We start from the raw sequence: 27,698 nt of genomic DNA, 5'->3' as shown, positions 1-27,698 counted from the left end.
ACAATCTTAAGCAATACTAAAAATTACAAAATGGGTTAGATAAATCTAAGTATCGGGATTCGAAAAATATAAAAATTACAAGAAAATGGACTAAATTGACTAACCAATTGAAGTTAAAAGCTTCTAAGTCCTTAGGTTTGTCGTCCAACACTTCTCTTCTTTCTTTTCTTTCTTTTATTTTGCATGAAATGTTTCATTCTTTCCCACTTTCTTTTCATTTATTTTACTTTAATTTTATTTATTATTAAAACATATAATGTATATATATTAGATTATTACATATATATAATTCACACCTTAATGATAGTCCACTATACATATATAAATGTATAATTACTACTTTAATCCCTTAAATCTATAATTCAACTTTTAACCCATATGAGATTTAGTCCCTGTACCTTAACAATACTTAATTTCACAAAATTTACTTAACCAAAATCTAATTCACTACTAAACTAACCTCGCAAATATTTAAATATTTACGGGTTCGTTTTAAGGAAGCGAAGTCCCAAACTTTAATTTTTGACACCCCTGACTACAGGTCGTTACATACCATATTATGGGGTATGCCACATTTCAATTATTACACAACTATACTCGTTTAATAGAAACATTCATGCAACTTTCATACTTGCACTGACCTATGCATGCATATAATATCCATACAATTCCAGAAAACAATACTCATACATAACCATAGATTTAGAATAAACTTATTACAGAATATGCAAAAAAAAAAACACAACAACCAGCAAACATCCAAAGGTGGAGTACAGAAACTAACTTGCGGTCCTTCCTTCTTGCTAGCTTAGCTTTTTCCACATACCAAAGTCTCCTCCATCCTGGTTAGCAAAAAATGACACCAAATATACCAGTTAGCTTAATGGCATTCATGCTTTAAAATTCAAAATCCAAAAAACTTGTAGAAAACCTTTCAAATTTTACAGAAAGCCTCAACTTCTCTTTTTTTTCTTGAATCCACAAGTACAATAAGATTAAGAAAATTACCAACTCATCAGATTCTCATCTTTTCATACTCAATCCTCATTTTCCTCACTCCATACAGAGCTTTCCTCAACTTTCTCTTCTTCAGAGCAATTAAAGAAGATGATTCAGAAGAGAAGAAAATGAAATAGGATTAGAGAAAATTCACTCGGGAACAGTACATCTCATCTATATATATATAACCTTCATGCACGATCACTAAAGGCCCTAACAAAACCAGCGACCGGAAATCATTATGCTCCCTACTAAAGAACTTACGAGTTCCAACATAACCAGACCAAATTTAGAAACCAACTAATTTTGATTTAGTCCTTGCATTTTTTAGATTTTACCGTAGAGTCCGTTTAATCCATGATTTCTTTCAATCAACTCTCAATTCTTCCTTAATTCCAGACTTTAATAGAAACTGAGTGTGATACTCAATGTGAAGTAGCCTCAAAACATGAAACGAACTCAACCTCCATAATGGAAGTAGCAGTTAAGGTCTTCTAAATGCTCCTCCAAGATATAACTTTACCAGCAAACATAAATATGTAACCTAATGTTGATTTACGTGAATCAACACAACTGACAAAATCTGAATCGGAGTAGCCAAACACCTCTAAATTTTCTAATCATTTGTACGTAAGCATGCAATCATTTGTCCCTTTAAGATATCTTAAAACTTTCTTTGCAACTCTCTAGTGGTTAATACCTGGATTACTCTGATATTTTCCCAACATTTCAACTACAAAAACAATGCCAGGTCTGGTGCAGACTTGAGCATACATCAAGCTTCTAACAAAAAAAGCATATGGAATGTTTTTCATTTGCTCCCTCTAAAATTCATTTTTAGGGCACTAGTTCAAATTGAACTTATCACCCTTCACGATTGGAGAACACTCGGTGCACAGTCTTTTATCTGAAATATTTCTAAAACTTTGTTGATATAGGTTTCTTAAGATAAACCTAAGATACCATAATGTTTATCACGATGAATATTAATGCCAATGACATAATATGCATCATCCATATCTTTCATAAGAAAATTTTTAGAAATAAATCATTTCACCTCATGCAGAATACCACCGTCATTTGTTGTAAGCAAAATGTTGTCCACATATAAAATAAGAAAATAAATTTTACTCCCATTGAATTTCTAGTATATGCATTGATCCATGATATTCTCAACAAAACCAAACGAAGAGATAACTTCATGAAATTTTAAATACCACTATCAGGGAACTTGTTTCAATCCATATATGGACTTATTTAGCTTGCATACCAAGCGTTCACCATCATTGGAGGAGAATCCTTCAAGTTATTTAAGGTATACCTCTTTCTCTAAGTCACCATTGAAAAAGGTGATTTTCACATCTATTTCTTGTAACTCAAGGTCAAAATGAGCTACTAATGCTAACACAATACGCAAGGAATCTTTCTTAGATACAAGGCTAAAAGTCTTAGTATAATTGATTCGTTCTTGCTAAGTGAATCATTTCGCAACGATTCTAACTTTATGTCTTTTTATGTTTCCCATTGTGTTTTTTTAAGACCCATTTACATCCAATGGCTTTTACGCCTTCAAGAAATGACATAAGATCCCAAATATCATTACATTTCATGGAATTCATATCTTCTTTCATAGCATTGTACCTTAATTCTAACTCTTTGCAACTCATAGCTTGTGAAAATGATTCAGGATCATTCTTAGCTCCAATATTATAGTTAGACTCTTGCAGATACACAATATAGTCACTAGAAATTGTCGATTTCCTTTCTCTAGTAGATCTCCTCAATGTTGACCCAATATTTTCTTGTAGATCATATTGTTCAATTGTTGTTCAATAATTTTTTGGTTTTCTTGAATAGCTTGATCTACTAGAGTGTTTTCAGGAACTTGTAGATTTTCATTGATTAGTTGTTCAATACCTGGTTGAGCTTGAGGATTGTTATGTATGATAACCAATCTCTCACCTAAAGTGGAAGATTAACCTATAAGAATCGTGCCCTTAGATAGATCACTTCCACTAATTGAGTTATTCTCAAGAAATTTTTCATTTCTCGATTCTACAATCTAATACTATAAGATAGATGATAAAATATGTATCATTTGGACATTTCGTCATATCCAATGAAATACCCACTAATGATCATTGGTCTAGTTTCTTTTCTTGTGGGTTATAAGCTCTTCCTTTAGACAGGCATCCTCATACACGTATATGTCGCAAACTCGATTTCCAACCTTTGAACAACTCAAAAGGTGTATTTGGGACAACCTTAGTTGGAACTCAGTTTAATATATACATAGTCATTTTGAGAGCTTCAACCCATAAGGACTTAGGCAGCTTAGAGCTACTAAGCATACTTCACACCATGTCTATTAAAGTTCGGTTTCTTCTTTTCGCCACAGCATTCTGAACAAGTGAGTCTTGCATGATGTATTGGTCAACTATACCATTATCTTGAAGAAACTTCACAAATGGACTAGGTGCTTGTTCATCCTCAGTGTATCTAACATAATACACACAACCTCTATTGGTTCTTACAATCTTGGTTTACTTATCGTATTGTTTTCCTACTTCAGCCTGAAACCTTTAAAGGTTTCTAATGCTTCGCTCTTATGATGAAGCATGTAGAGATACATGTATCGTGAGTAATCGTCTATGAAAGTGATGAAGTATCTATGACATTGCATATCCAAATCTGGGCAACATATATTAGAATGGATGATTTCCAATATGGTCAAACTCCTTTTGGCACCTTTCTTTGACTTGTTAGTCTGCTTTCCCTTAATGTAGTCTATACAAGTATTGGAATCAGTATAATCTAAAGTACTGAGTACCCCATCATTTACTAATATCTTAATCCTTTTAATGGACATGTGTCCTAATCTCATATGCCATAAAATAAAGGAATCTTCATTTATAACACAACGTTTAGTACCAGTTTGAACGTGCATAACATTATGAGTGGTATTATTTTTCAAATTAAGAGAATAAAGACCATCAGAACCAACAAGTTCAAATTTATAAAATAAACTGAAACTAGTGTTTGAGAAACTAAATCAATACCGAAATGGTGCAAGTCTTGAAATAGAAACTAAATTTCTAGAAAAACTAAGAATATAAAAAAAATATTTTCATCATTTACTAATCTCTTAATCCTTTCAATGGAGATATTTCCTAATCTCCAATGCCATGAAATAGAGGAATCTTCATTTATAACACAATGTTTAGTATAGTTTGAACGTGCATAACATTATGAGTGATATTATTTTTCAAATTAAGAGAATAAAGACCATCAGAAAAAACACCATTTCCAACAAGTTCAGATTTACAAAATAAACTCAAACCAGTGTTTGAAAAACTAAAACAATATCCAAATGGTGCAAGTCTTGAAATAGAAACTAAATTTCTAAAAAAAGGGAATATAACAATTCTTTTCTAAAACTGAAACAAAGTCATTCATAAGCACTAATTCACATGTTCCAATTGCTTCCATATGCGACCTTGTCTTATTTCTTGAATAGATGTGTCGCTCAGTTCCCACTGGTTCCTTCAGATTTCTTAATCCTTGTAAGGAATTTGATATATGGATTGTAGAACCAAAATCAATTCATCATGTGTTCATGTGTTATAACTAACATCAACCATATTTGTCTCGAAGCAAACAAGTGAGATTGGTTTACCTATCTTTTCAATCCAGCTCTTAAACTTGACACGGTTCTTCTTTAAGTGACCATTCTTTTTACCAAAAAAAAACACTTGGACTCTTTCTTTATGTCAGTTTGGGGTTGCATTTTGGCCTTCCCCTTTTGCTTGGCTTAAATCGTCTTCTTTTCTTAAGGAAACGTCAATACACTCTCTCCCATCTCTAGTATGAGTCTAGCCTCTTCCTGATCACACATGGTCAAAAGCTCATTGATAGACCACTTATATTTATGTGTCTTATAGGAGATCTTAAATGGCCCATACTGAAGTGGAAGAGTGTTCAATATAAAGTGCACCAGGAGAGATTCACACATTTCAACCTCAAGTGCTCTTAGTCGAGCTGTTAAATCTCTCATCTTGTTGATGTGATCATGTACACCTTTCATGATAGTGAGCTTCATTAATGTGAACTTCATGATTATGGTGCTGGCTAATGACTTTTGAGAAGTTTTGAATTGTTTTTCAATAGCCGTTAATAATTCTTGGACATTCTCATAATGCTCAATTAAGCCACAATTATCAGTAGAACCTTACTTTTTATGAACATGATACTTAAGTGATTAGATCGCTCATATTTTTCATACAAAGCAAGAGCAACCTGAGTGCTGGTTTCAGTAATATGTGGCTCAATTTTCCTTATGGCATAGTCAATATCCAAGCACCCCAATTGGAGAAGAATACTCTCCTTCCAGAACTTAAAGTTCTCACTAGTTAATTTAGGGATCTCTACTCTATTATCAGACATATTCACAAGTTGTAAAACTGCAAATAAATGAACATACATGCTTAACAAAAAATTGAGGCAAACATAAATCATAATTTACCAATACAAATTATGTAAATAATGAATCTAGTAACATAAAAATTTTCTGGGCTAAATTTTTAATTCAATTAGATCCATTTTATGATTAAATTATTCACTATCCTTTTGATTAAAAATATTAAATTCATTTTCATAATGCCCGTGGATAACTATGAAAAGTCATTTAATAATTTATCTTAATAAATTATGCAATGGAATTTAATATCTATGCTTTCCATGTGTAATTTTTAACTTTAATAATTTTATTTAACTAAAGATATTGTGACTAATTTTTAACTAAATAAAATTATGAAAATCACTTAGCTAAATATTAATCCTTAAAATTTTATTCAAGATTATTGCTAAGTCATTATGTAATATATAATGTCTATAAACCTTATGAGATCCTTGCTACAATAAATAATTTCATTTAATTAAAGTTGTTGTGGCTAATTTTCTAATTAAATAAAATTATTTGGATCCCTAGACATATATTCTAAAGTTTTATTACTAAATACCTTATGCAATAAGTCTAAAAAACTTATGCACCTAAAAAATTGTATGTAAGTAATAACCAAATAATTCATATGCAACCATTTACTCAGGCACACACAAAAAATTCAAACAACAAATTTCTAAAATTTTCACTAAATTATTTATAACATAATTAATTTTAGAAATTTCACTTCAATAAAATCCAATGATTTTGCACAAAAGTTTATAATAAAAATTCTCAAAAAAAATTAAAAAATAATTCAAAGAAACATGGGACTGTTATTTTGAGAAATTTACAAACTTTTAAAATCGGACAAGGCAGAGATTAACCATGCTCGGATACCAAATATAAGCATGAATAACAGTTTAAATGTTATAGTGCAGTGGAAAAGATAGAACATAAATACCTCCAGCTATTACCTGACCCAAATGCCAGAGTCCAAATATTGTTACACCACTGTTGAGCACGTCAAACCACCGACGAGGTCGTCGATTTTAGTCGTACGAAAAATTGAAAATCACCAAAATTTTCTAAGCACTCGAAAACCTCACTAAATGAAATATTTTTTTTGTTTTTAATTTTTCAGTGCATAAGAACCTTAATCTTAGTTGATATTTATAGTGGTAGTTCCCCATCAAAAATCACCATCTATATGTTTAGAGGTGATCATGGGTTGGGCTACCCGGTCCGGCCCGACGGCCTACTCAAAAAATGGGAGGGTTCGGGTAAAAATATAGGCCCGAAATATGGGTTTGGGCAAAAAAAAGAGGCCCGTTTAGAAAACGGGCAGCCCTCGTAAACTTTTTAGCGGGCCCACCCGCCCAATTATATATTAAATATATATGTTTTATTTTTAATCAAATATACTTTTTAATCAAATATATATTAAATATATACTTGTTTGGTGTTGTAAAATTTAATATGGGCCGGGCCGGGCTTAGCAATTTTATTTCGGGCCGGACTTGAACAAATTTTTAGGCCCATATTTCGGGTCAGGCCGAGTCTAGGCCTAGAAAATGGGCCTAAACTTTTGTCCGAACCCGGCCCATGATCACCTCTATACATCAAAACGTGAGTTCATTCTCACGAACCAAAAGCAGCTCCAATACTTTTCCAAGCTCAAACAGCTAGATCAATGCTTGCCTCACCAAGCCGAGGAGAACCAAGCCATATAGGCTTAGGAGATCAGGGAAAAATTACTGGTATATCTCCATTATCGACTTTAGCACCTTTAATGACCAAGTATGGTGGCTCAATAATGGGCCTTTGAATCATATCGGTAGCATCATTTACAGGCTGACAAATGACCACAACTCGTAGGCAAGTTTTCAAGCCAGGGCCATCCAAACTAATAGCATACTGCATACTGTCAGTAGAAGCTAAAGATAGGACCTCTGCATTAAAAGACTCGTCAATTGTGCGACTGAATCACTCTAAAAAAATTTGTCATCACTTTAATGACTAAATAAAGATTAATAACATTATAAGATTAAATTATATCAATGAATAAATTTTATTTATTGTTGGTGCATGAATTTTATGTACCATTAGTTAATAATAATATGATATCTTATCATTAAATAAAATAAGAAGATATAAAAGACTTATAAATAAAATTAATATTTTATTTAAACATAATTAAACATGACTTAATTATAATTATTATAAATAAATATTAAAATTATACATTAACATTGATACAATCTAAAATATTATGCATCAACTTTAATTTGGTGTATTTGTATATATCAAACTTTAATTTTAGTTCAATTTTCACATTTCACTAACCCCATTTTATGTAGTACAATTTTCATTAAATTATGTGTAAATTGTTAACATAATATTTTATTGATTAAAAATAAACAAATAAATTTAAATTAAACCCCAAGTTATAGCCTATTGGCCTAATATTCATCTTCTTCGAAATAATTTGGGATTTAATTTAAATTTATTTGTTTATTCTTTAACCTAATAAAATATAATGTCACCATTTACACAAGACTTAACGAAAAATTGTGCCATATAGATAATGAGATTAGTGAAATGTGAAAATTGAATCAAAATTAAAGTTTAATGTTTACAAATACACTAAATTAAAGTTGATTTATAACATTATAAATTATATATATATATCAAAGTTCATGTAAAGTTTGGTATTTATCCTAAATATCAATAACTCAAATTGAGCGTTTAGGACTCTAGTTTTGAGCTTAGAATTTTAGTATGTATTTATAATTATTTATTATTTAATAATATTTAAACAAACTCATTTATAAATCTTCCTTCTTTTTATTTTATATAGAAAGGATGTGCCATGTTATTATTTATTGATGGTAAATGAAATTCTTATATTGAGGATACATAAAATATTCTCCTTATATCGAATTATAAAATATTTTTTAATATACCCTATAAAATAAATGTAATATACTTCTATAATTTTCGTAAGTAAAAGTAAATTATCTAAAACGTCAGCCCCAGTCCTAATAGTCTCCTCCAATTGGATTATCTGTATCCAAATTTTTTGTGCTCAAAGTAACTTCAAAGCTATTCTTTGTTCCTGGCTAGGCCTTGATTTGCAGAGGAAGAACAGGCTTTTTTTTCTCTATTTAATTTTCTTTATTTAATTTTCTTTTGCAATTAAGGTAATCTTTTTCTTGATCCCTGAAATGGACCCTTTAAACTTCTTCTTATTCTTCGTCTTCCTTCGACCAATTTTGACAAATGGTGAAATCTGCCCTGTGTTTTCATGCGGCAATGTAATAGTTGACTTCCCTTTCCGGCTCCCATATTCACCTCACTGCTGCGGCAATCCCAACTTCAACCTCTCATGCAGAATTGGACAGCATAATTTGCTAGATCAAACCATCATCAACTTCCCAATTTCTGGTGATTTTAGGGTCCACGCCATCATTTATTCCACTGCCAAATTACTGATCACTGACCCTTGCATTCCCAAACGTCTCCTTCAGGGATTCCATCTCTCCGGTACTCCTTTTCACCCACCATACCCTGAAACCTACATATTTTTAAACTGTTCCTCCCAATCCAATATCTCAATGGTCTATCCTGGAATACGTTTTTCTTGCCTTAGTGGTATTAACTTTTCGATTTGGGGTATACCTACAATCGATTATAACTCATCTTCCTCGTTGAGTTGGTGTGTAGAGATAGCAAAGATTATGGTGCCCCTTAGGAATCCAAATCATAGGTACTTCATTGATGATATTGTGTTAACATGGAAACAACCCGGTGGTAATTGTTCCATAAAAAAAAAGAGGTATTTTTCCAATAAAGACATTTATTTAGATGATATTTGCCATATGGAAGAGACCCTTGAATTTCAGGCTTAACTTTTATTAAATTACATTCGTTTTTTAGGTTTTTCAAGCGGTACCAAATATGCCTTGATTTTTATCCTGGGAACACCCATCACCTTGATTGTGCTGTGTATTATTGTTTACAATGTTTTTCCTTGCTGTGATCATGGGCAGCAGCCAAATGTTGAAATCTCCAGCTTCACTGCGGAGCAGACTGTAAATGGTCTCGATGGTTCAAGGATCGAAGCCTATCCAATTAATTTGCTTGGTGAAAACTTCAAGCTTTCAAGGCCTAATGATAATACATGTTCAATATGTCTATCGGAATATGAAGCCAAAGAGTCCATAAGAACCATACCTGATTGCAGTCACTACTTTCATGCTAATTGCATTGATGAGTGGCTTAAGTTAAATGCTGCTTGCCCTGTTTGTCGCAATGCACCGAACCAGACCGTTCCACATCCTCATTATCAAGACCACCACTATAGATGATTAATTTTGTATAATTTTTATTTTTTGGGGGGGGTTCAACTGTGTTTGTATTATACGTAGTGTTATAATCTTCAATGTATTAGAATTGATTTTTTTGACATGCTTGATGGCTAATCTAGCTCTTTCCACAGGTTTATTGCCGTACCTCAAGTTCTTCATTTTCCCTGAACCTTTCATATATGTTTTTCTTTCCTGATAATTTGAACCCAGGATAATTAAAACAAAAATTTGAGCATTTAATAGTCTATGTATAAAATAATTATAAATAAACAGAATTGTATGCATCATAGAATTATTATGTATAATAGAATTTACTACGGAAACTTCTACATTAAGAGTCAAATTATATTTTTTATTCAAAAATTAATAAATTAACATTATATATTAAAAATTATAAATTGATTATTCTATTAAAATTCACTATTAAATAATGACAAGGTAGGAAACATCCAAGGCGAAATTATTTTTATTAAAAATATAAAATCCAAGCTTGTATTATGGGAAGAAGAAAAAGAAAAGAAAATAGTATCATTGATGCTCACTGCACTAAGAATTGGATAGGATTTTGTCCTTCTACTCAAAAATGAGAAAATTAGTTCATGTATATTAAATCAAAGAGTAAATTGATTCTACGATTAAAAATTCATACATTTCTACTGTTAAGTGCTGGCGTTGCTGAGGGAGCAACCAAACAATGACATGTGGATGCTACCTATACTTCATGTTGATATGTACCTCAAATATTTCCATGTGATAAAAAAAATATTTATTAGGATTTTTTATTTTTTTTCAAATATTTTCATGTCAGTATAAGGTACACATAGCATGCATCCAAGTGTTTTTGTCTGGTTGCTGTGTCAAACACGTTAGCACTTAACAGTATAAATGGATAGAATTTTTAACAATAGTACCAATTTACTCTTTGATCTAATGTACATGGACTAATTTGCTCATTTTTTAAGTAGAGGGAATAAAATGCAATTTGATTTCTAATACATGGATCTTCATGGTACTTTTACCTATTATTAATAATAATATATCCAATTAACATGTTTATTGTGCTTAACTTTGATAAATTCTTGAATGAGATGCTACTAATTTTGGGTTTATTATTTGATTTTTGATTAGATGCAAAAGCAAACTCGAAAAGTAAAAAAGAATTGAAAATTTGGTTGCCATAAGAGTTTTGGTCCGAAGAACAAGTTGATGGACAATGATCTATTTTAAAACTTTTATTTTGAGGATTTATTTGTAAAAATAGTATTTTAATAATATTTTATTTTTTTATTATTTTATCTTTTAGTACTTTAGATAACTCTTTAATACTAGATTAAATTAAAAAGTTCAAGTAAAGTTTTATCACAATTCAAAGTTTGCTCGATTAGAAGTTTAGGGTTTCTTTGTTTTATCTGTTTCGTTGTCTGCCCTTAGTAGCAGGTTAGGGGTTTTACCCAATTTTTTCAAATTGATTAAGCTTTCAATACGAGAGAAGAGGTCGCAAAAGGTTTATTTGGTATACAAAATCATGGAAGACAAATTGGCAAACTTGAGTCTGGTAGAGAAGGAAGAAGATTCGGTTCATGATATCGAAGAAGAGGAAGAGTTTGGGGAGGAATTTAATCCATGTCTGGTTGGAAGAGTTCTAACTAATAGCGCTGTCCACTTTTCATCATTGAAGAATGTACTTGCGGAGTCCTGGCACCCAATTGAAGGAGTTACAATTTTTGAAATTGAGGACAAATGGATCGATTTTACAACGATTTAGATCTAAAAATGGTAGAAGATGGTATTTTGTGGTTTTTTAAAAGGCACTTAATTCTTTTTCATAGATTGGAGAAAGGAGAGGACCCAAGTCAAGTTCTTGTATTTCATACAATTTTTTGGTGCAAATTCATAACTTACCACCAAGGTGTATGTCTGAAGGAATGGCAAGGCAACTTGGAAATTTCATATGCGTATTCACTAATTACAATAAAACAATTGTTACAAAAGGAATTAGGAAGTTTATGCGCATCAAGGTGAAGATGGATGTTCGATGCCCATTGAAAATAAAAAAGTGAATTATTCATAGGCAGAACAAATCTTCGTATGCAACATTCCAATATGAAAAATTATCTCTATTTTGTTTATTGTGTGGAAGACTAGGACATGGGGAGAATTTGTGTCCCTTACGCCTTTCCCTAGGGGTGCAAGATGAGTATGGCTAGGACATGGGGAGAATTTGTGTCCCTTACGCCTTTCCCTAGGGGTGCAAGATGAGTATGGTTAGGATATTTCTCTAAGAGCACCGCCGAAAAGAGTTGAACAAACACCTAGTAGATGGTTAAGGGTGGAACCAAAAGAATGGGTTCGAATGGAGAAAGTTATGGGGGAACGTGAAAGTAGACAGTAAGAGGAACAATTAGGCAAGGGGCAATCGTATAGATCTAGAGGAAGAGGAGGGTTAAGTGACATGAATAAAAGGGAGTTGGAAGAGAGTTACGGATTTAGGGTTGGAAGGGAAGCTAGGTAGGAAAATGAGACAAATATCGAGCATGAGGATAGTCCAATCAGTAATATCGACAGAAAAAAAAGACAAAGAACTAACCAAGGAAACGATAACAATAGTAATAAACCAATGGACACAAATTCATCTAATGATTTATCGGTTGCCACTGGCAAACAGGCCGACCTGTCGTGATGAAAATTCTAAATTGGAATGTTCGTGGTCTGGGGAAACCACAAGCAATAAGGCGTCTCAAGAACAGCTTGAGACAAAATTAACCCCAAACTTGTGTTTCTTATAGAAACAAAAGTTAGTTCAAAAAGAATGGATTAAATAAGGAGGAAGTGTGGTTTTTCAAATGAAATTAATATTTGCACAAAGGGATCAAGAAGAAGTCTTTCGTTAGGATAGAAAGATGAGTTGTCAGCCTCCTTAAAAAGCTTTTCAAATTCACACATCGACGCTGCAGTAAATAAGGGTAATGGGGAAGAAAATTAGAGATTCACAGTATTTTATGGCTCTCCAATTAAAATTTTGAGAAAGGATTCCTAAGACCTACTCAGACAATTGAAGGAAGATATTCGTATGGCTTGGTTAGTGGCGGGAGATTTCAATGAAGTAATGTTTTTATTCGAAAAAAGAAAAGGGTGATTAAGAGAGGAACATCAAATGTCAGCCTTTAGAAAAGCACTTCAAGATTGCGATCTAAAAGACTTGGGCTTTTCAGAACAGTGATTCACTTAGGAAAAAGGAAAATTTGTAGAGAATAACATAGGAGAGAGACTTGATAGAGGACTGGAAAATTCGGATTGGTGAGTCTGTTTCCCGAGTTACTCAGTTTATCATCTATCCCACAACATATCAGACCATTACTCGGTGATTGTTGATACAATATGTGGTAAAAAAAAGTTTTCAAATCCAAGAAGATATCCCCTTTGGATTGAATGCAAATTGGGTATGTAAAGAATGTTTCGAAGACCAAGTGAAACATGGATGGTATTCAAATGAGACAGAGCTGCCTTTGAAGCTTAAAGAATTGAGAACAAAATTAAAAAAATGTGCGAAGATCAACAAAGGAAGAAGGCATAAGAAAAAAGATGTGTTGAATACTAAGTTGGAAAAGCTAAACAAGCAAGACCCAATTAAGGAAAGGCTGGTAGAAATAATGGAAGTAAAATTAGCCTTAAACATAGAAGCTGATAAGGAAGAACTCTTTTGGGAACAACAAGAAAAAACAAATTAGTTTCACATGGCTGACTGTAATACATCATTCTTCCATAATTCTACTACGTAATGAAGGAAGAAGAACACAATAAATGCACTAGAAGATGATAATGACAATTTGGTCGAAAGGGACAAGGAATTACTCTCATTAGCCATGAGTTATTTCAAAAATCTTTTTGCATCCAAATCAATACAAGATTGTGGGTACCTAATGTCTGAGTTTCAACCATGCATCAGTAGTTGCCTTAATGAGGAGCTCATGGAAAAATTTAAAAATGAAGAAATGTTGGAAGCAATTAAATCAATGGCTCCTCTCAAGGCTTCAAGTATCGATGGCTATCCCGCTTGTTTCTTCCAAAAATTTTGGCATATAGTGGGGAAAGACGTTATTAAATTTTGTTTAGAGGTGTTGAACAATAGGAGGGATTTACATGATATAAACAAAACAAATATTGTGCTTATCCTAAAAATCTTAGCTCTAAAAAATATGGGACAGTATAAGCCTGTGCAATGTGATTTATAAAATTATTTCCAGGATGTTAGTTAATAGATTTAGGAAAGCCCTAAGCTTTTGTTTTGATGAGACACAATGAGCATTTGTACTAGGAAGGCAAATTTTCAGATAATATTTTAGTAGCCTATGAAGTCCTACATTCTCTTAAACAGAAAAAGAATGGAGGAAGTGGATCTTTTGTGCTAAAGCTTGACATAAGCAAAGCAGAATAGAGTGGGAGTTCTTGGAAAAAATGCTGAGGAGTTTGGGATTTTGTGACGACTAGATATCATTAATTATGAGACGTGTTACAAGTGTTTCTTAAACAATCATATTGAACAACAAAAGAGGAGAAGAATTCAAGCCGTCAAGAGGGCTGAGGCAAGGATATCCGTTAACCTCATATTTATTTATTATCTATGCAAAAAGATTTTCAAGACTAATACACATTGTAGAAAGGAAAAGGAAGACAGAGGGGATAAAGTTGGGAAGAGAAGGATTATCAATTTCATATTTATTTTTTACAGATGATAGCATACTGTTTGGAAAGGCAACCATAGAAGGAGCTCTAACCACTAAGGCAATTGTGAATGAGTATGAGAAATGTTTGGGACAATTGCTGAATTTTGAAAAATATCTAATATTTTTCAAGTTTAACGTGGAAGAAGAAATCAAGAATCAAATTGGAAGCACGCAGGGAGTTTGTATATCGAACAACCCGGAAAAATACCTAGGGTTGCCAACGATGATTGGTAAATGAAAGAAGAATGTGTCCTTAGAGATAAAGGAAAATTTTATTAAAAGAATGAAAGTGTGGAGTATATATAATCTATCAATTGGAGGAAAAGAAGTGTTCATTAAAGCCATACTACAAGCTATTCCAACTTATTCTATGTAATGTTTAGTTTACCAATTTCTTTACGTCGCGAGTTGGAAAATCTTATGCGCAAATTTAGGTGGCATAATTTAAAGACCAACAAAGCTATTCATTGGTGAGAATAGAATGCAATGTGCACCACAAAATCGCAAAGGGATTGGCTTTAGGGATCTTACAATGTTTAATACGACCCTGTTAACTAAACAGTAATGGAAACTAATTGTCAAACCAGATTGTTTGCTTGCACCAGTTCTAAAATATAAATACTATTCGAGGGGAGAATTTTTGAGTGCGAGATTAGGGTCTTACCCTTCTTTTACTTGGCGAAGTATTTGAGGGGCTCAAAGCCTGTTAGAAAAAAGGCTAGGGTGGAGAATTGGCAACGGTAACCTGGTGAACCTTTGGAATGACACATGGATACCAAGTCCTGGAAATGACAGATTCGAAGGTCAGAACATTGACATAAGATACACACTAGTGGCAGGTCTCATAGATAATGAATTGTTTACCTAGAAAAATGATGTGGTTCAAGGAATTTTCCACAAAGGCCAAGCAGAAAGAATTCTAGCCATTCCGCTAGTGAACACATCACAAAAAGACGAAGTTGTGTGGAAGGGAGATAGCTCTAGAGTTTATACAGTCAAGAGGGGATACGATGGCTTATTAAAGAGGGACAAACCTCTCAAAATTTCAACAATACAGACTACACTGAAGATACATATTACTAGTTTACAAAGCTATGGCAATTCAAAATCCCAAGTAAAATCATGATCAGTCTATGCAAAGCTACACATAATTATCTACCAACACTAAAAAATCTGGTAAATAGACGGCTTCGAGATAAAGTCCTCTACCCAATCTGTAGCAAGGAAGAGCAAACGATACCACATGATTTTCGAGATTGTACCTTCACAAAATAGGTCTTGAACGAAATCGAAATTTCCCCACTAAGTAGTGACATGTAGTAGGAGTGGAACCAATGGTTAGTAAAATTTTTTAGAAATAATAATCAAGAGTAGTGCATAAACTTAGCCATCACTATTTGGGAAATTTGATATAATAGGGACTAGCTATTCCATGAAGGTGTTAAAGTCTCTTTACAAAATGTGGTGGGATCCATCCAAGCCCATAAGGCAGAAATAACACAGTTGGAAACACTAATAGAGAACAAAGCTACCACAAGCAAGAGCAATTGAGAGCCAGTAGAAGTAAGTCAAGTGAAAATTAATTTTGATGCATCGTTTTTAAAACAATCAAACAGAGCAATCGCAGACATTATTATCAGAAATGGTACATGATTAGTTATGGAAATATGCGTTTACTCGTGGGATAAAGTGAGCGACCCGACCACTACTGAAGCCAAAGCGTGTCTGCAAGCAGTGATCTTCGCAGAGGATCTGAGATTCAGAGAGGTCAGTGTCGAAAGTGATGCTTTGACAGTGGTTAATAAATTTAAATCTGAAGAACTTGACAGATCGATTATTGGGAACACTATAAATGAAATAAAATGCAAAATTCAAAGATTTATATACTTAGCTTTCAAACATATCCCTGGAACAGCAAACGGAGTGGCGTACAGACTGGCGGTTTAGGGACGACAGTTCGACTCGCCGAGATTCTGGGTGGAAGAGATCTCTTCAGAAGTGGGTCACCTTTTAAGTGAGGACAGAAATGGAGGATAAGTGTTTTTAGACAATAAGGTTGAGTATTGAAACCGGAGGAAAGGCAAGGCTTTTGGGAATCTGGGGAATCTCAGCAGCTTGTGAGACTAGGGAACACGGCAAAGTATAGAAATATTTGGGTCAAGGTCACCACAATCTCACCTTGAGTAGTATCGATGCAAAGGAAGGGAAGATTAGGGGAGGGCTAAGCCACTCATTAGGGTTTCTTATTTTCTTAGGAATTTCTTTAGGTTTGTTTGGTTTCTTTTTTGTTCTATTGCTTTTACATTTAGGAGATTTGATTTAATGTAATTAGGGCCCGATGCATTGCCCATCAAAGATAATGGATGAGTGAAAGATGGAGGCCATGTAGATTTTTGTTTTTTGCTTAGCCTTTTCAATCGAATGAATGTATCAGGTCATTTTAAACTCAAAAAAAAATTTAAAGAGTTGAAGTAGAATTAGACATTTATATTTTAATATATATATATATATGCGTGGGAGGGGTGCACCTAGACCTGCTCATGGGTCGGGCCACCCGGCCTGGCCCGAAGGCTCGCCCAAAATGTGGGAGGAGTTGGGCAAAAATATAGGCACGAAAAATGGGCTTGGACAAAAAAGGCTCATTTAAAAAATGAATCAGGCCTCGGGTAAGGCATTTCAGGCCCGGGCCCAGCCCGAATTTACTAAAGGACAAGAAAATTATTTTTTTAATATTATTTTCTTGTTGTTTTCTCTCTATTTTGCTACCATTTTACTATTATGTTGCTACTATTTTGTTGTTATTGTTTGGATATTGTATAAAACTTATTTTATTGTTAATTTTGTTATTATTTTAAAGACATTTGTTAATTTTGTTATCATTTTAGAGACATTTGCTTGTTAAGTTGCATCTATCTTAGTGTTATTTAAGAATACATATTTTTTAAAATTTATTTTCAATTTGTTAGGAAATATTTATTTTGATGCTTTTAGTATTTTTGATGTATTATATATATATATTAAAATTATATAAAATTAATATAAAAATTAATATGGGCGGGTCGGGCCGAGTCTAGGTTTTAGCATTTTTATCTTGGTCGAACTTTGGCAAAATTTTAGGCCCATTTTTCGAGCCGGGCCCGGGCTAGCAAACGGGCCTAAATTTTTAGTTGAGCCCGGCCCATGCACACATCTAGGTGCGCCCCCTGTACTTTGAATTTTAATAGGAATTACTACCTTTTTAATTCTGTTTCATGTTCTTTAGTTTTAATTTAAAATTCCTATTTAGTTTTAGGCCGGTAGAGAGTTAATAAATTCGTAACCACACTTAGAAACTTTCATATTGGTATTTGTTATTTTTCTAATTTAGGAGGTAAGTACCATCGTCTCATAAAATTGTATTGATATCAAATTAAAAAGAGCTCATTAATTCGGTGTTGATAAACATAGAGTTGGAAGAAGTGATATAATCGTCTATCGTATTTAGGTTGTTGGTTCGAGTTCGACCCTTCTAGTTTCCAAGGCTACCAAAGAGCTAAATCATGGACGTGTGTTTCGTGGTTGTTTGTTAGGTAAGGCTACGGAAAGATTGGTGGTCTGAGGCATCCTCATTCACTATAATCGACTTATCAGTTGGAGGAGGAGACTTGTTATCAAGTATCAGTTTGAAATCATAGCAAAAATCGAGCTTGAAGCTAGAAATTTCATTATATTGGTTTATTTAATTTAATTTCTTTTATGCTTATTTTTATTGTTATCTAGATTTTAATTATTTTTACCTTTATCATATTTAAATCCATCATAATTGTCTAGTGCGCAACTCAGTTAAATCGAAACAACAATTTTAGATATTATGATCTTTGTGGGATTGATTATACTCTCTATATTGCTATTTATTTATGGTTTAAACATAAAAATATTATTTTTATGGATTCAAAACCCATCAATTAATATATGTTAGGATCGACCCGATTAAGCAACAAGTAAAAAAATAGCAGAATAAATTGAGAAATTAAACACACAAATTTAATGTGGAAAAACCCCTCCAAAGACGATAAAAAACCACGGGCAAAGATAATTTCACTATAATGGCAAAAGAACGAAGAGTACAAAAGCTGGAGATAAAAACTAAACCTCGGAAACCCGAAAACAAAGAACCCTCAAAACGTAAACATAAAATTCTCTAAATGTGTTATGAGTTCTAATCTCTAATGGGTATGTTTTCTAAGGTTGTAAAATAACCTATTTATAGGCTAAATTAGTAAGTCAAATAAACTATGTTAATAAATGCTAAACATATTATACTAATAAATACTAAATCTTCTAGAAAGAAAATATATTTTGTTTAACTTGACTTACAAGCAATCTCTTAGAATTTGAGTCACACAACTCTAACAATCTCCACCTTGACACGAATTTTTACAATGCCATCTTTACCAAAGCCCGCCACCAGCCTATCTTGAACTATGCAGGGAATTAACTGAGTCGAATCTGTTCTTAGAATCTGGAAGACTTCTAGCCTTCGACTTGTGTACTGCCAAATCAAAACTAACCCGGGTCTAATTTTCACGAACATAGTGCCCTAACTTTTCAAAACTTGCATCCAAAAGAGAACCTCTCTTCAACGAAACGGTCATACATTTTCCCTCCTATGACCAAATTGCCTCCTCTCCAAACAAGTTAACTTCGACTCCATAACGGACGAAGGACATCCAATTTCATCGGTCACTGTAGAACATTCCAGAATATAAAGACTGTCGGTTCTTTTACCTTTTAACAAAATGAGAGCTCCACGAGATACTTTAATATCACTCGACTCGATGTTGATTCTGCATCCTTTCAAGTCTAAAATACTCAAGGAGATGAGATTCTTTCGTAAATCAAGTACATACCTGACATTTGAGAGTGTCCTAATCGTCCCATCGTGTATCCTAATTTTAGCAGTACTAATGAATCGTTTCTCATGCGCACAACTCCACCTTCAACCGAACTATATGTGGAGTGTCATACTCTATTAAGACACATGTGGAAAGATATTGTAATGAAACGTCCTTTTTAAGATACTTCATTATGAAAAAAGGAAGCGTAACATATAGATACAAGACGTCCTTTTAATTCCCACAACGTATACTCATTTTTTTATAAATTGATTCACCAAATTAATAATTAAGACTATATAAAAAGCTATTGTGACAATGAAAGGAATTGTTTTTTTTAACCTTGGTATTTAACTTAATTACGAGAATGATTGCACAAACAAAAATCACGGTCAAACGGTCAACATCATTAAAAAAGCCTAATCTTGGTTTTAGTCCTTGTACTATTCTACAATTTAAAATTGGTATAATAACTTATTTGGCTCCCTAATTTTACAAAAAGAAAAATAATTTTAACTATTCATTTAATTTTTCGCCTTTATTAATCTTTAAACTTGTATTTTTTTATCAATCACCATAAAATAGACGGAAAAATTAATGTGTTTAACTTCATTGACGTGGCATAAACATGAATCACCACATGAATAAAGCATCAACATTTATTTATTCTTTTAATTTTAAAAATAAAAATATGTACAAATTGTTTTAAAAATTAAAAATCATTGAAATTATTAAAATAGTATAAAAATCATAAATAATATTTTAATATTTTAAAATTTTAAAAATTAATTAAAGGTTGACATGTCATCCATGTAACAATCTACGATATGCTTCATCAATAAAATTACCAAACATTAATTTTTTCATTCGTGTTGAGATAATTTAATAAAAAATATAAGTTTAAAAATTAAAAGACGCAAAAATAAAATAAATGAATAAAATGAATTTTTTCTTTTTAACATGATGTTGAATTATCTTTTGTTAGTGGACCGTATAATGGAATGAGTTATAAAATTTTGATTGTTTGATTGGATAATGGTAAAGAAAGAAACAAATATGACGACATAAAATTATACCACCGAAAAACTATGGAAATGATCCAAAACCACAGCCTCCTAATTGTCTCGTTCGATTGGATTATCTGCATCTCCCTACGGTTTTTTTTTTTTTTTTGCTCAATTAACTTCAAAACTACTCTTTGTACGTAGTCCTTGCGTTTCAAAGGAATAACAATTTTTTTACTCTGTTTTTCTTTTGTAATTATGGTGAAAATTTCTTGATTCATGGCCCCTTTAAAGTTCTTCTTCTTCTTAGTCTTCCTCCCCTTTTTACTTTTTCAACCAATGTTCACAGTCGATGATTTCTGCCCCGCAGTTTTTTGCGACGATATATTAGTTTCCTTCCCTTTCCGGCTCTCATATCAACCCTATTGCTGCGGCGATCCCAACTTCAACCTCGCATGCAGAAGCACAGACCAAACCATCATCAATTTCCCATTTTCCGGCGAGTTTACGGTCGATGTCATCAGTTATTCGCCTCGTTATTTACAGTTAAGTCAGTATTGCATCCCGGAACGTCTCCTCCAGGGACTCGATCTATCTGCTACGCCTTTCAAGCCATTGTACCCTGAAAGCTACACATTTCTCAACTGTTCCTCTGAAACCAATGTGTCAATGGTCTATCCTGCAATTAAGTTTATTTGTCTTAGTGATTTAAACTTTTCGATTTGGGGTATACCCACAATCGCTTATAATCAATCTTCTTCGTTGAGTTCATGTCTAGAGATAGCAAAGATTTTGGTCCCCCTTCCTAGTCCAAATTGGCCCACGTACGGTTTTGATGATATTGTGTTAACATGGGAACAGCCCGATTGCCAGTCGGCACCATGTAATTACTGTGGAAGCAGTGAAAGTAATTGCCAGAACGGAAATGGTGACGGTGTCGATGGTGAATGCTCTAATCTCCACAAGAAGAAAAAAGGTATGTTTCTAATAAAAGCCATGTTTATTTAATGTTCCACTTCATGCTTAATTCTTGTTAATTTACTTTTCTTCTTTTTTTTTTTCTTTTATCAAGGTCTTTCAACCAGTACCAAATATGCCTTGATTTTCATCGTAACACCCATCATCTTGATTTTGGTGTTGATTATTATTTGCAATGTTAGAGTCCATTGCTATGATGGCCGCCGCGGCCTCCACCACAGGCCAAATGCTGAAATCTCCAGCTTCATTGCAGAGCCGCCAGTAGCTCCTAATCCAATTACTGTAAATGGTCTCGATGGTTCAAGCATCGAAGCCTATCCCATTACTTTACTTGATGAAAACTTCAAGCTTCCAAGGCCTAATGACAATACTTGTTCAATATGCCTATCGGAGTATGAAGCCAAAGAGACAATAAGAACCATACCTGATTGCACTCACTACTTTCATGCTAATTGCATCGATGAGTGGCTTAAGTTAAATGCAGCTTGCCCTGTTTGTCGCAATACACCGGACCATGACCCCGCTAGTCTGATAACCCGTTCCACATCATCCTCTCCATCGAGACCACCGCAATAGTTGATTAAGTATTTAGCCTTTTTTTGGGTTATAGTATGTTTGTATTATCCATGGTGCTATAATCTTCGTTACATGAGTTTATTTTTTTGACATGCTTGAGGGCTAATCTAGCTCTTCCCACAGGTTCATTTTTCTACCTTTCTCGACTCATTAAAATTCCAAATTAACCAAGTTTTTCATTTGCCTTGTAGATTTTTTTTTTTAAAATTGGATAATTTTAAATGTGATAATACATGTTTAAAAGCACATTCAAACTTATATACATTTAATTATTACAATGAGCAAAAACATTTTGAGAGTTTAGCTCCTTGCTAATTACCATTCAATCATTAAACCTCCTTTTTTATCAACTGTGAACCATTTTAAATAGTTACCATTACTAGAAATTTTCGAAGAAAACATCGTATAAAATATTCTTTTGGCTTTTGTGTTCCCATTAAGCTTTGAACCCTTCCTTTTGTCCTATGTCCCATTTTGTTTAGATCATATATAATAAACTATTAAATTCTTTAAACGTTTCTGTTCTTACTTACCATTCATGAAAGCTTAACAAGCAAAACAGGATTTCTGTATAGCTTCACTTTAGTACCACTTGAGAGTTTTTCTACCTCTTTGAGCTATTAAAATTCCAATAATCAAGTTCTTCATTTGCCAGGAAGCTTATTATATAGGTTATTTCTTTTGCAAATTTTATCATTTTGAACCAATTATATGAGATGAATATGATAAAAAAATATACTCAAAATATGATATAACGTCTAACATATCAAAATCTACAAAAGGTGTAAAATTTATATAAAATATTAAACATTTCAAAAGGTTTTTCTTATACAAGTACTCAATTATTTGTAACCTTACTCTCCATTTAAGCGTGTTTACAACAGTAATCAATAACCTAAGATTCAATGGCTGCTTGCTCATTACCATTGGCTCATTAATACAAATATTGATTACCAATTCAACCTTTTTTTCTTACTTGTATAAAAATTTTAAATGATTACCTGGAAATTTCGAAGAAAACATCATATTCTTTTGGCTTTTGAGTTCCCAATAAGCACAAAAATGACATCTTTGAACTCTTCCATTTGTCCTATCTCCCATTTTCTTTAGACCATATATATATAATTAACTATTAAATTCTTTTAACATGTGTTTGTACTTATCATTCATTAAAGCTTAAAAAGCAAACAGAAGCTTTCAATTTAGCACCAGATGGCTCTTTTCCAAATCTTCTTCTTTGTAGTCTTCTCCTTCATTTTCCTCCCGGTTCGATCATCAACAAGAACTGAAGTTTGCCCAGTTTTTTGTGGTGATAAATTGATTCGCTTCCCTTTTCGTCTTAGCAACCAACCCGATCGCTGTGGCTATCCTCGCTTCAATCTCACATGCAAAAATCAAACTAAACCAATCCTCACCCTTCCATTTTCCGGTGAATTCATAGTCGAAAACATCGATTATTTGTATCAAAGTATATGGATAAACGACCCTGATTATTGCATCCCAAGACGTTTCTTCAAGGGTCTTAACCTCTCCGGCACTCCTTTTGAAGCTCAAGACCTTGAAAGCTATGTGTTTCTAAATTGCTCAAATGGTGCAATACCGAAACAACTTCCCCAAGTCAGGTATATTTCGTGTCTTAGCGGGGAAACATTCTCTGTTATAGCCATTCCAGCGAATCGTCTTGATGAGTATAGATCATTATCATGGACGTGTATGAATATAGGTAAGGTTTTAGTTCCACCTTGGGATCCTAACTATGGTATGAGATTAACATGGAATGAACCCGATTGCCTGTCTTGTGAAATGGCGGTGGGAATTGCATGTTCAAGAGTGATACGGGTTTGGATATCCGGTGCTCCGGTGGTTTTAGCTCTGGTATGTCAATGTTCTATTTTGACTACTCAATTATGTTTGATACATTTTCAGTGTATTTAAATACATATATTTTACAGGTATCCCAAGAAGTGCTATAATCGGTATAAGTTTTGGAGTGGGAATATTCCTTATATGCGTTCTGCGGCTTGTATGTCATCTCCGAAGGAAGGCTAACAATATTTACACTGACTATCAACAGCATAACCTGGAAATCTCCGGTCCAGCCGTAGTCCGACCCCGATCAGCTACTGATGATGCCAAAGGGCTTGATGGACCAAGTATCAAGGCCTATCCAATAACTTTGCTTGGTGAAAGCCGGCGATTACCGAGGCCTAGTGATAACACTTTGCTCAATATGTCTTTGTGAATATCAAGCTAATGAGAAATTAAGGACTATTCCAGATTGCAAGCATTATTTTCATGCCATTTGTATCGATGAGTGGTTAAAACTAAATGCTGCTTGTCCAATATGTCGTAACACTCCACAAACATCTACTCCAGCGGCATAGCGGCGGCAGGCTGGGCTCTATTTTGAATGTGTTTTTTTTAATTTCATACTTAAATATTAGTAAAAATATATTGTAAAACAATATAAATTCAAATACATTTTATCCTCCTGACTATAAATAGTTTATCCAACCTCAATTATTTTATCCATCAATGAACCAACTATTGATTAGAAACCACGTACTAAATCCAAATCCAGCCATCAAATTAAAAGCCCCTCCATGTAACCAACTGCAAGTCTACAAGTAAAAGAAAATACAATAAATAACTAAAAGTTTTTCATCTCAATAATTAGTTAAACGACTTACCATTACTCAACTCTGTCCTTTTTCGCTATTTTTGGCATTTTATTTTAGTTATTCATTTAAAAATTTGTTATTTTAATCTAAACAAATTGTTATTTTAATCACTCTCATTAAATAAGTTGTCAATTTAATCATTCTACCGTTAAGATGGGTTTGATTACCAAAGGAAATGTTGATGTGACCTAGAATAACAACAAAATTTGCCCTCAATATTTACCCATTTTATTAGTGTAATCTTGATTTTGAAAAATACAACAAATTTAACCATTAATATTTAAGCATTATACCAATTTGATAATGATTCTAAAATTTATGAAAATATAAATTAAAATTAAAAATTATTCAAATTTATAAATAAATATAAATTACACAAAAAATATAAATATTGTTATAAAATAAAGAGAGATGGGAAGAATAAAAACAAAAAAATATGAAAGTAATAGAGAATGTGCTTTATTAATCAAAGGGATGATTTATAATGCTTCATCGAATCTCTATTTATAGGCATAAGAAGTATAAAAGAAGTAGATATCTAATTCTAATAACTATTAGAATTTAAAGTGCACCAAAACTTTATCTTAATCATGATGAACATCCACTTAATAAGATATTCATAACACTCCCCCTTGGATGTCCATTGGTAGATAATGTGTCTCGTTAAAACCTTATAAGGAAAAACCCTGTTGGATAAAAACCTAATGAAGGAAAAAGAGTACACAATTTATAATACGCATAATATGTTGCCTCATTAAAAACCTTACCAGGAAAACCTAATGGGACAAAACCTCGATCAAGGGAAAAAGAGTGCAACGTGTATTTACTCCCCCTTATGAAAATATCACATATTTTCTCATATTCTACGTATTCAATCTTGAATACTAGTTTTTCAAACGACTATTTGAATGTATTTGCTAAAAATTTATATTACCATTCTTTTAAAAGTCATGACTAAGGGAAATTTAGGGAAATATGTTTTGATCTCTTCAGGAGATTCAACAATAATCGTAACAAACTTTAATCACAATTCTTTTATAAAAACAGAAATAGGTATTTTGGATCACTTTATAATCCTCCTTCAACTACTATTCACTAAGTCAAATTTACCACATATGTTCAAATTATTTCAATTCATATAAATGAACAATTTCTCGAGAACTTCGATATGCTTCTAGCATCCTAAATCCTTCAAGGATTTTAATATAAATTTTACTATATAGTGATTCATAAAAGTTTGTAACAATAACCATTAGACGAAGTTAAATCTTTTATTAATTGTCAGTTTAATAATATATCTAAAGGTTATTGCATCCACCACAAAAGAATATTATATCTTTTCATAATCAATGCCAGGACTTATCGAAAAACTTCATATTTCGTTTTTGAAAAACTACTTCAATTGCACCTTTACTGGCTTTATACCTTTAGATATTTGGACTACTGGTCCAAAAACTCCACAAAGTTAATTGTACTTGAGTTGCGTCTTTTTATTTTAATCAATTTATTCCATATCTATATTTCTCAATAGATTTATTCAAGATCCTTCTTTTATTTCATTATTTCAATAATAATATTGCATGTAAAATCATTGTCGACCACTTTTATTATTCGATTCCATATTTTCTCGAATTGACATAACTTATCGAAATTTCTTATTTTCATTATTTTAGAATTCAGTTTTAGGTACCTGAATCTCTTCTGAAGTTTTACTTATTAGTTATGTCTTGGGTCTCTTCTGGAGCACCCGCCTCCACTATATAACCATCTAAAAGAATTTTTATCTTTGGAATTGATCAATCTATTATTTATTCTAACTGATTGTCCTATTAGGACTTTGATTCAAATTAAAATATTAGATGATATATAACAATTAGTTATATATATAACAATTAGTTATTCTTATTAAGTTTGTAAATACATCTAACAGTTAACTTGTAATGAGTTATCCTTATTGAACTTCTGGTTCAAATTATTCTCCCCTAACTCATTACAAGTTATTATTTCTCCCTTTAATGTCGAAAAAACTATCAAATCAAAATTGTAATCACATATCATGTCATAATTGAATCTCGAATACATTCAAAACATCTGATAATATAAAGAAACTTATAATTAATATATATTCTCAACTTTCTTTGAGGATTCACTCATCTTTGTGCGTTGTGGTGGAGCAATTGGAACATATACGCACTTACAAAAATTCAAAGATGAGAAATATTTATCTCTTGATCAAAAATCAATTGTAATGGGAGTATTTATAACTTATTGGCTTGATGCGTACAACATATAAGTCAACATAATCTCATGTTGAAATAGAAAGTTTAGTTCTCATAAGTAATGATTTAGCTATTGTTTGGAGGCATTTGATAAACAATTCAGCTAAATCATTTTGTGTGTGAACATGAGCTATATTATTCAACTTTTATCCCAATTGACATCCAATTATCATTGAAAGCTTGGGATGTAAACTCATCAACATTAGCAAAATGAATTGTTTTAATTGCATAATCTGAAATTAATCATTTAAATAAGCAATCTTGCAAACAACAGGTTGCAAATTGATAACACATATGTGATTATTTTGTAGATGCATCTACCAAAATCATATAATATCAATACTATCTACATGGTGGATGAATAGGCCCATATTTGTTTCAGAAATGCAAGACATTAAATCTCAACTTTAGCTAGTGAGTTTCTAATAATCAATTTTCATTGGGAACAAGCAACATATGAGAATTCTTTTAAATTAAAGAATCTTTTGATTCTTTAATGGATTTAATGGATGTCCATATGAATTCTCAATTAATTTTTGCATCATATACAATCCATGATGGTCTAATTGGTCACGCCAAGTAGTAAACGCATTTGTATTAGTAAACTTCGGTTTACTTTAACATGTGTTTCAATTGTACTAAATTGTAACAAATTGATAATTTTATTATCATTCTTTTAATTTGTATTCACATATAAGTACTATTGTGACATTTACTACTAGAAATGTCTAAATCAATGTGAACTCTATAATACCACCAAGTCAATAAATATAAT

General features: G+C 32.5%; 2 protein-coding genes, 1 long non-coding RNA gene and 1 pseudogene across 3 annotated transcripts; 3 read left to right on the top strand and 1 right to left on the bottom strand.

The window, feature by feature from the left end:
- The first annotated feature begins 8,491 nt into the window (after positions 1 to 8,491).
- On the top strand, positions 8,492 to 9,940 carry LOC105789826 (putative RING-H2 finger protein ATL21B). The gene is made up of 2 exons (XM_012617159.2): positions 8,492 to 9,275; positions 9,377 to 9,940. Exons 1-2 carry the CDS (start codon positions 8,665 to 8,667, stop codon positions 9,477 to 9,479), a joined length of 714 nt encoding a protein of 237 aa, XP_012472613.1. The 5' UTR covers positions 8,492 to 8,664; the 3' UTR covers positions 9,480 to 9,940.
- Positions 9,941 to 14,974: 5,034 nt separating this feature from the next.
- Positions 14,975 to 16,991, bottom strand: LOC105788220 (uncharacterized). Its single transcript, XR_008192954.1, has 2 exons — positions 15,396 to 16,991; positions 14,975 to 15,313 (listed from the first exon to the last, which is right to left on the bottom strand). It is a non-coding gene; the product is annotated as an uncharacterized LOC105788220 (long non-coding RNA).
- A 3,558-nt stretch (positions 16,992 to 20,549) lies between these two features.
- LOC105789827 (putative RING-H2 finger protein ATL21B) lies at positions 20,550 to 22,142 on the top strand. The gene is made up of 2 exons (XM_012617161.2): positions 20,550 to 21,385; positions 21,482 to 22,142. The coding sequence occupies exons 1-2, from the start codon at positions 20,689 to 20,691 to the stop codon at positions 21,961 to 21,963; spliced, it is 1,179 nt and encodes a 392-aa protein (XP_012472615.1). The 5' UTR covers positions 20,550 to 20,688; the 3' UTR covers positions 21,964 to 22,142.
- Positions 22,143 to 23,052: 910 nt separating this feature from the next.
- Positions 23,053 to 24,439, top strand: LOC105789828 (putative RING-H2 finger protein ATL21B; annotated as a pseudogene).
- The last annotated feature ends 3,259 nt before the right edge of the window (positions 24,440 to 27,698 follow it).

Source organism: Gossypium raimondii, chromosome 2, assembly GCF_025698545.1.
Source record: "Gossypium raimondii isolate GPD5lz chromosome 2, ASM2569854v1, whole genome shotgun sequence".
NCBI lineage: Eukaryota > Viridiplantae > Streptophyta > Magnoliopsida > Malvales > Malvaceae > Gossypium > Gossypium raimondii.
The sequence above is the reverse complement of the archived record's forward strand: the minus strand, read 5'-3'. Positions and strand labels throughout refer to the sequence as shown.

Excerpts from the sequence above, each read along its gene's own strand:
- LOC105789827 (XM_012617161.2), top strand. The coding sequence starts at position 20,689 with ATGGCCCCTTTAAAGTTCTTCTTCTTCTTAGTCTTCCTCCCCTTTTTA. Across the intron at positions 21,386-21,481 it reads TCTCCACAAGAAGAAAAAAG|GTCTTTCAACCAGTACCAAA; the intron begins GTATGTTTCTAA and ends TCTTTTATCAAG.
- LOC105789826 (XM_012617159.2), top strand. The coding sequence starts at position 8,665 with ATGGACCCTTTAAACTTCTTCTTATTCTTCGTCTTCCTTCGACCAATT. Across the intron at positions 9,276-9,376 it reads TGTTCCATAAAAAAAAAGAG|GTTTTTCAAGCGGTACCAAA; the intron begins GTATTTTTCCAA and ends TTCGTTTTTTAG.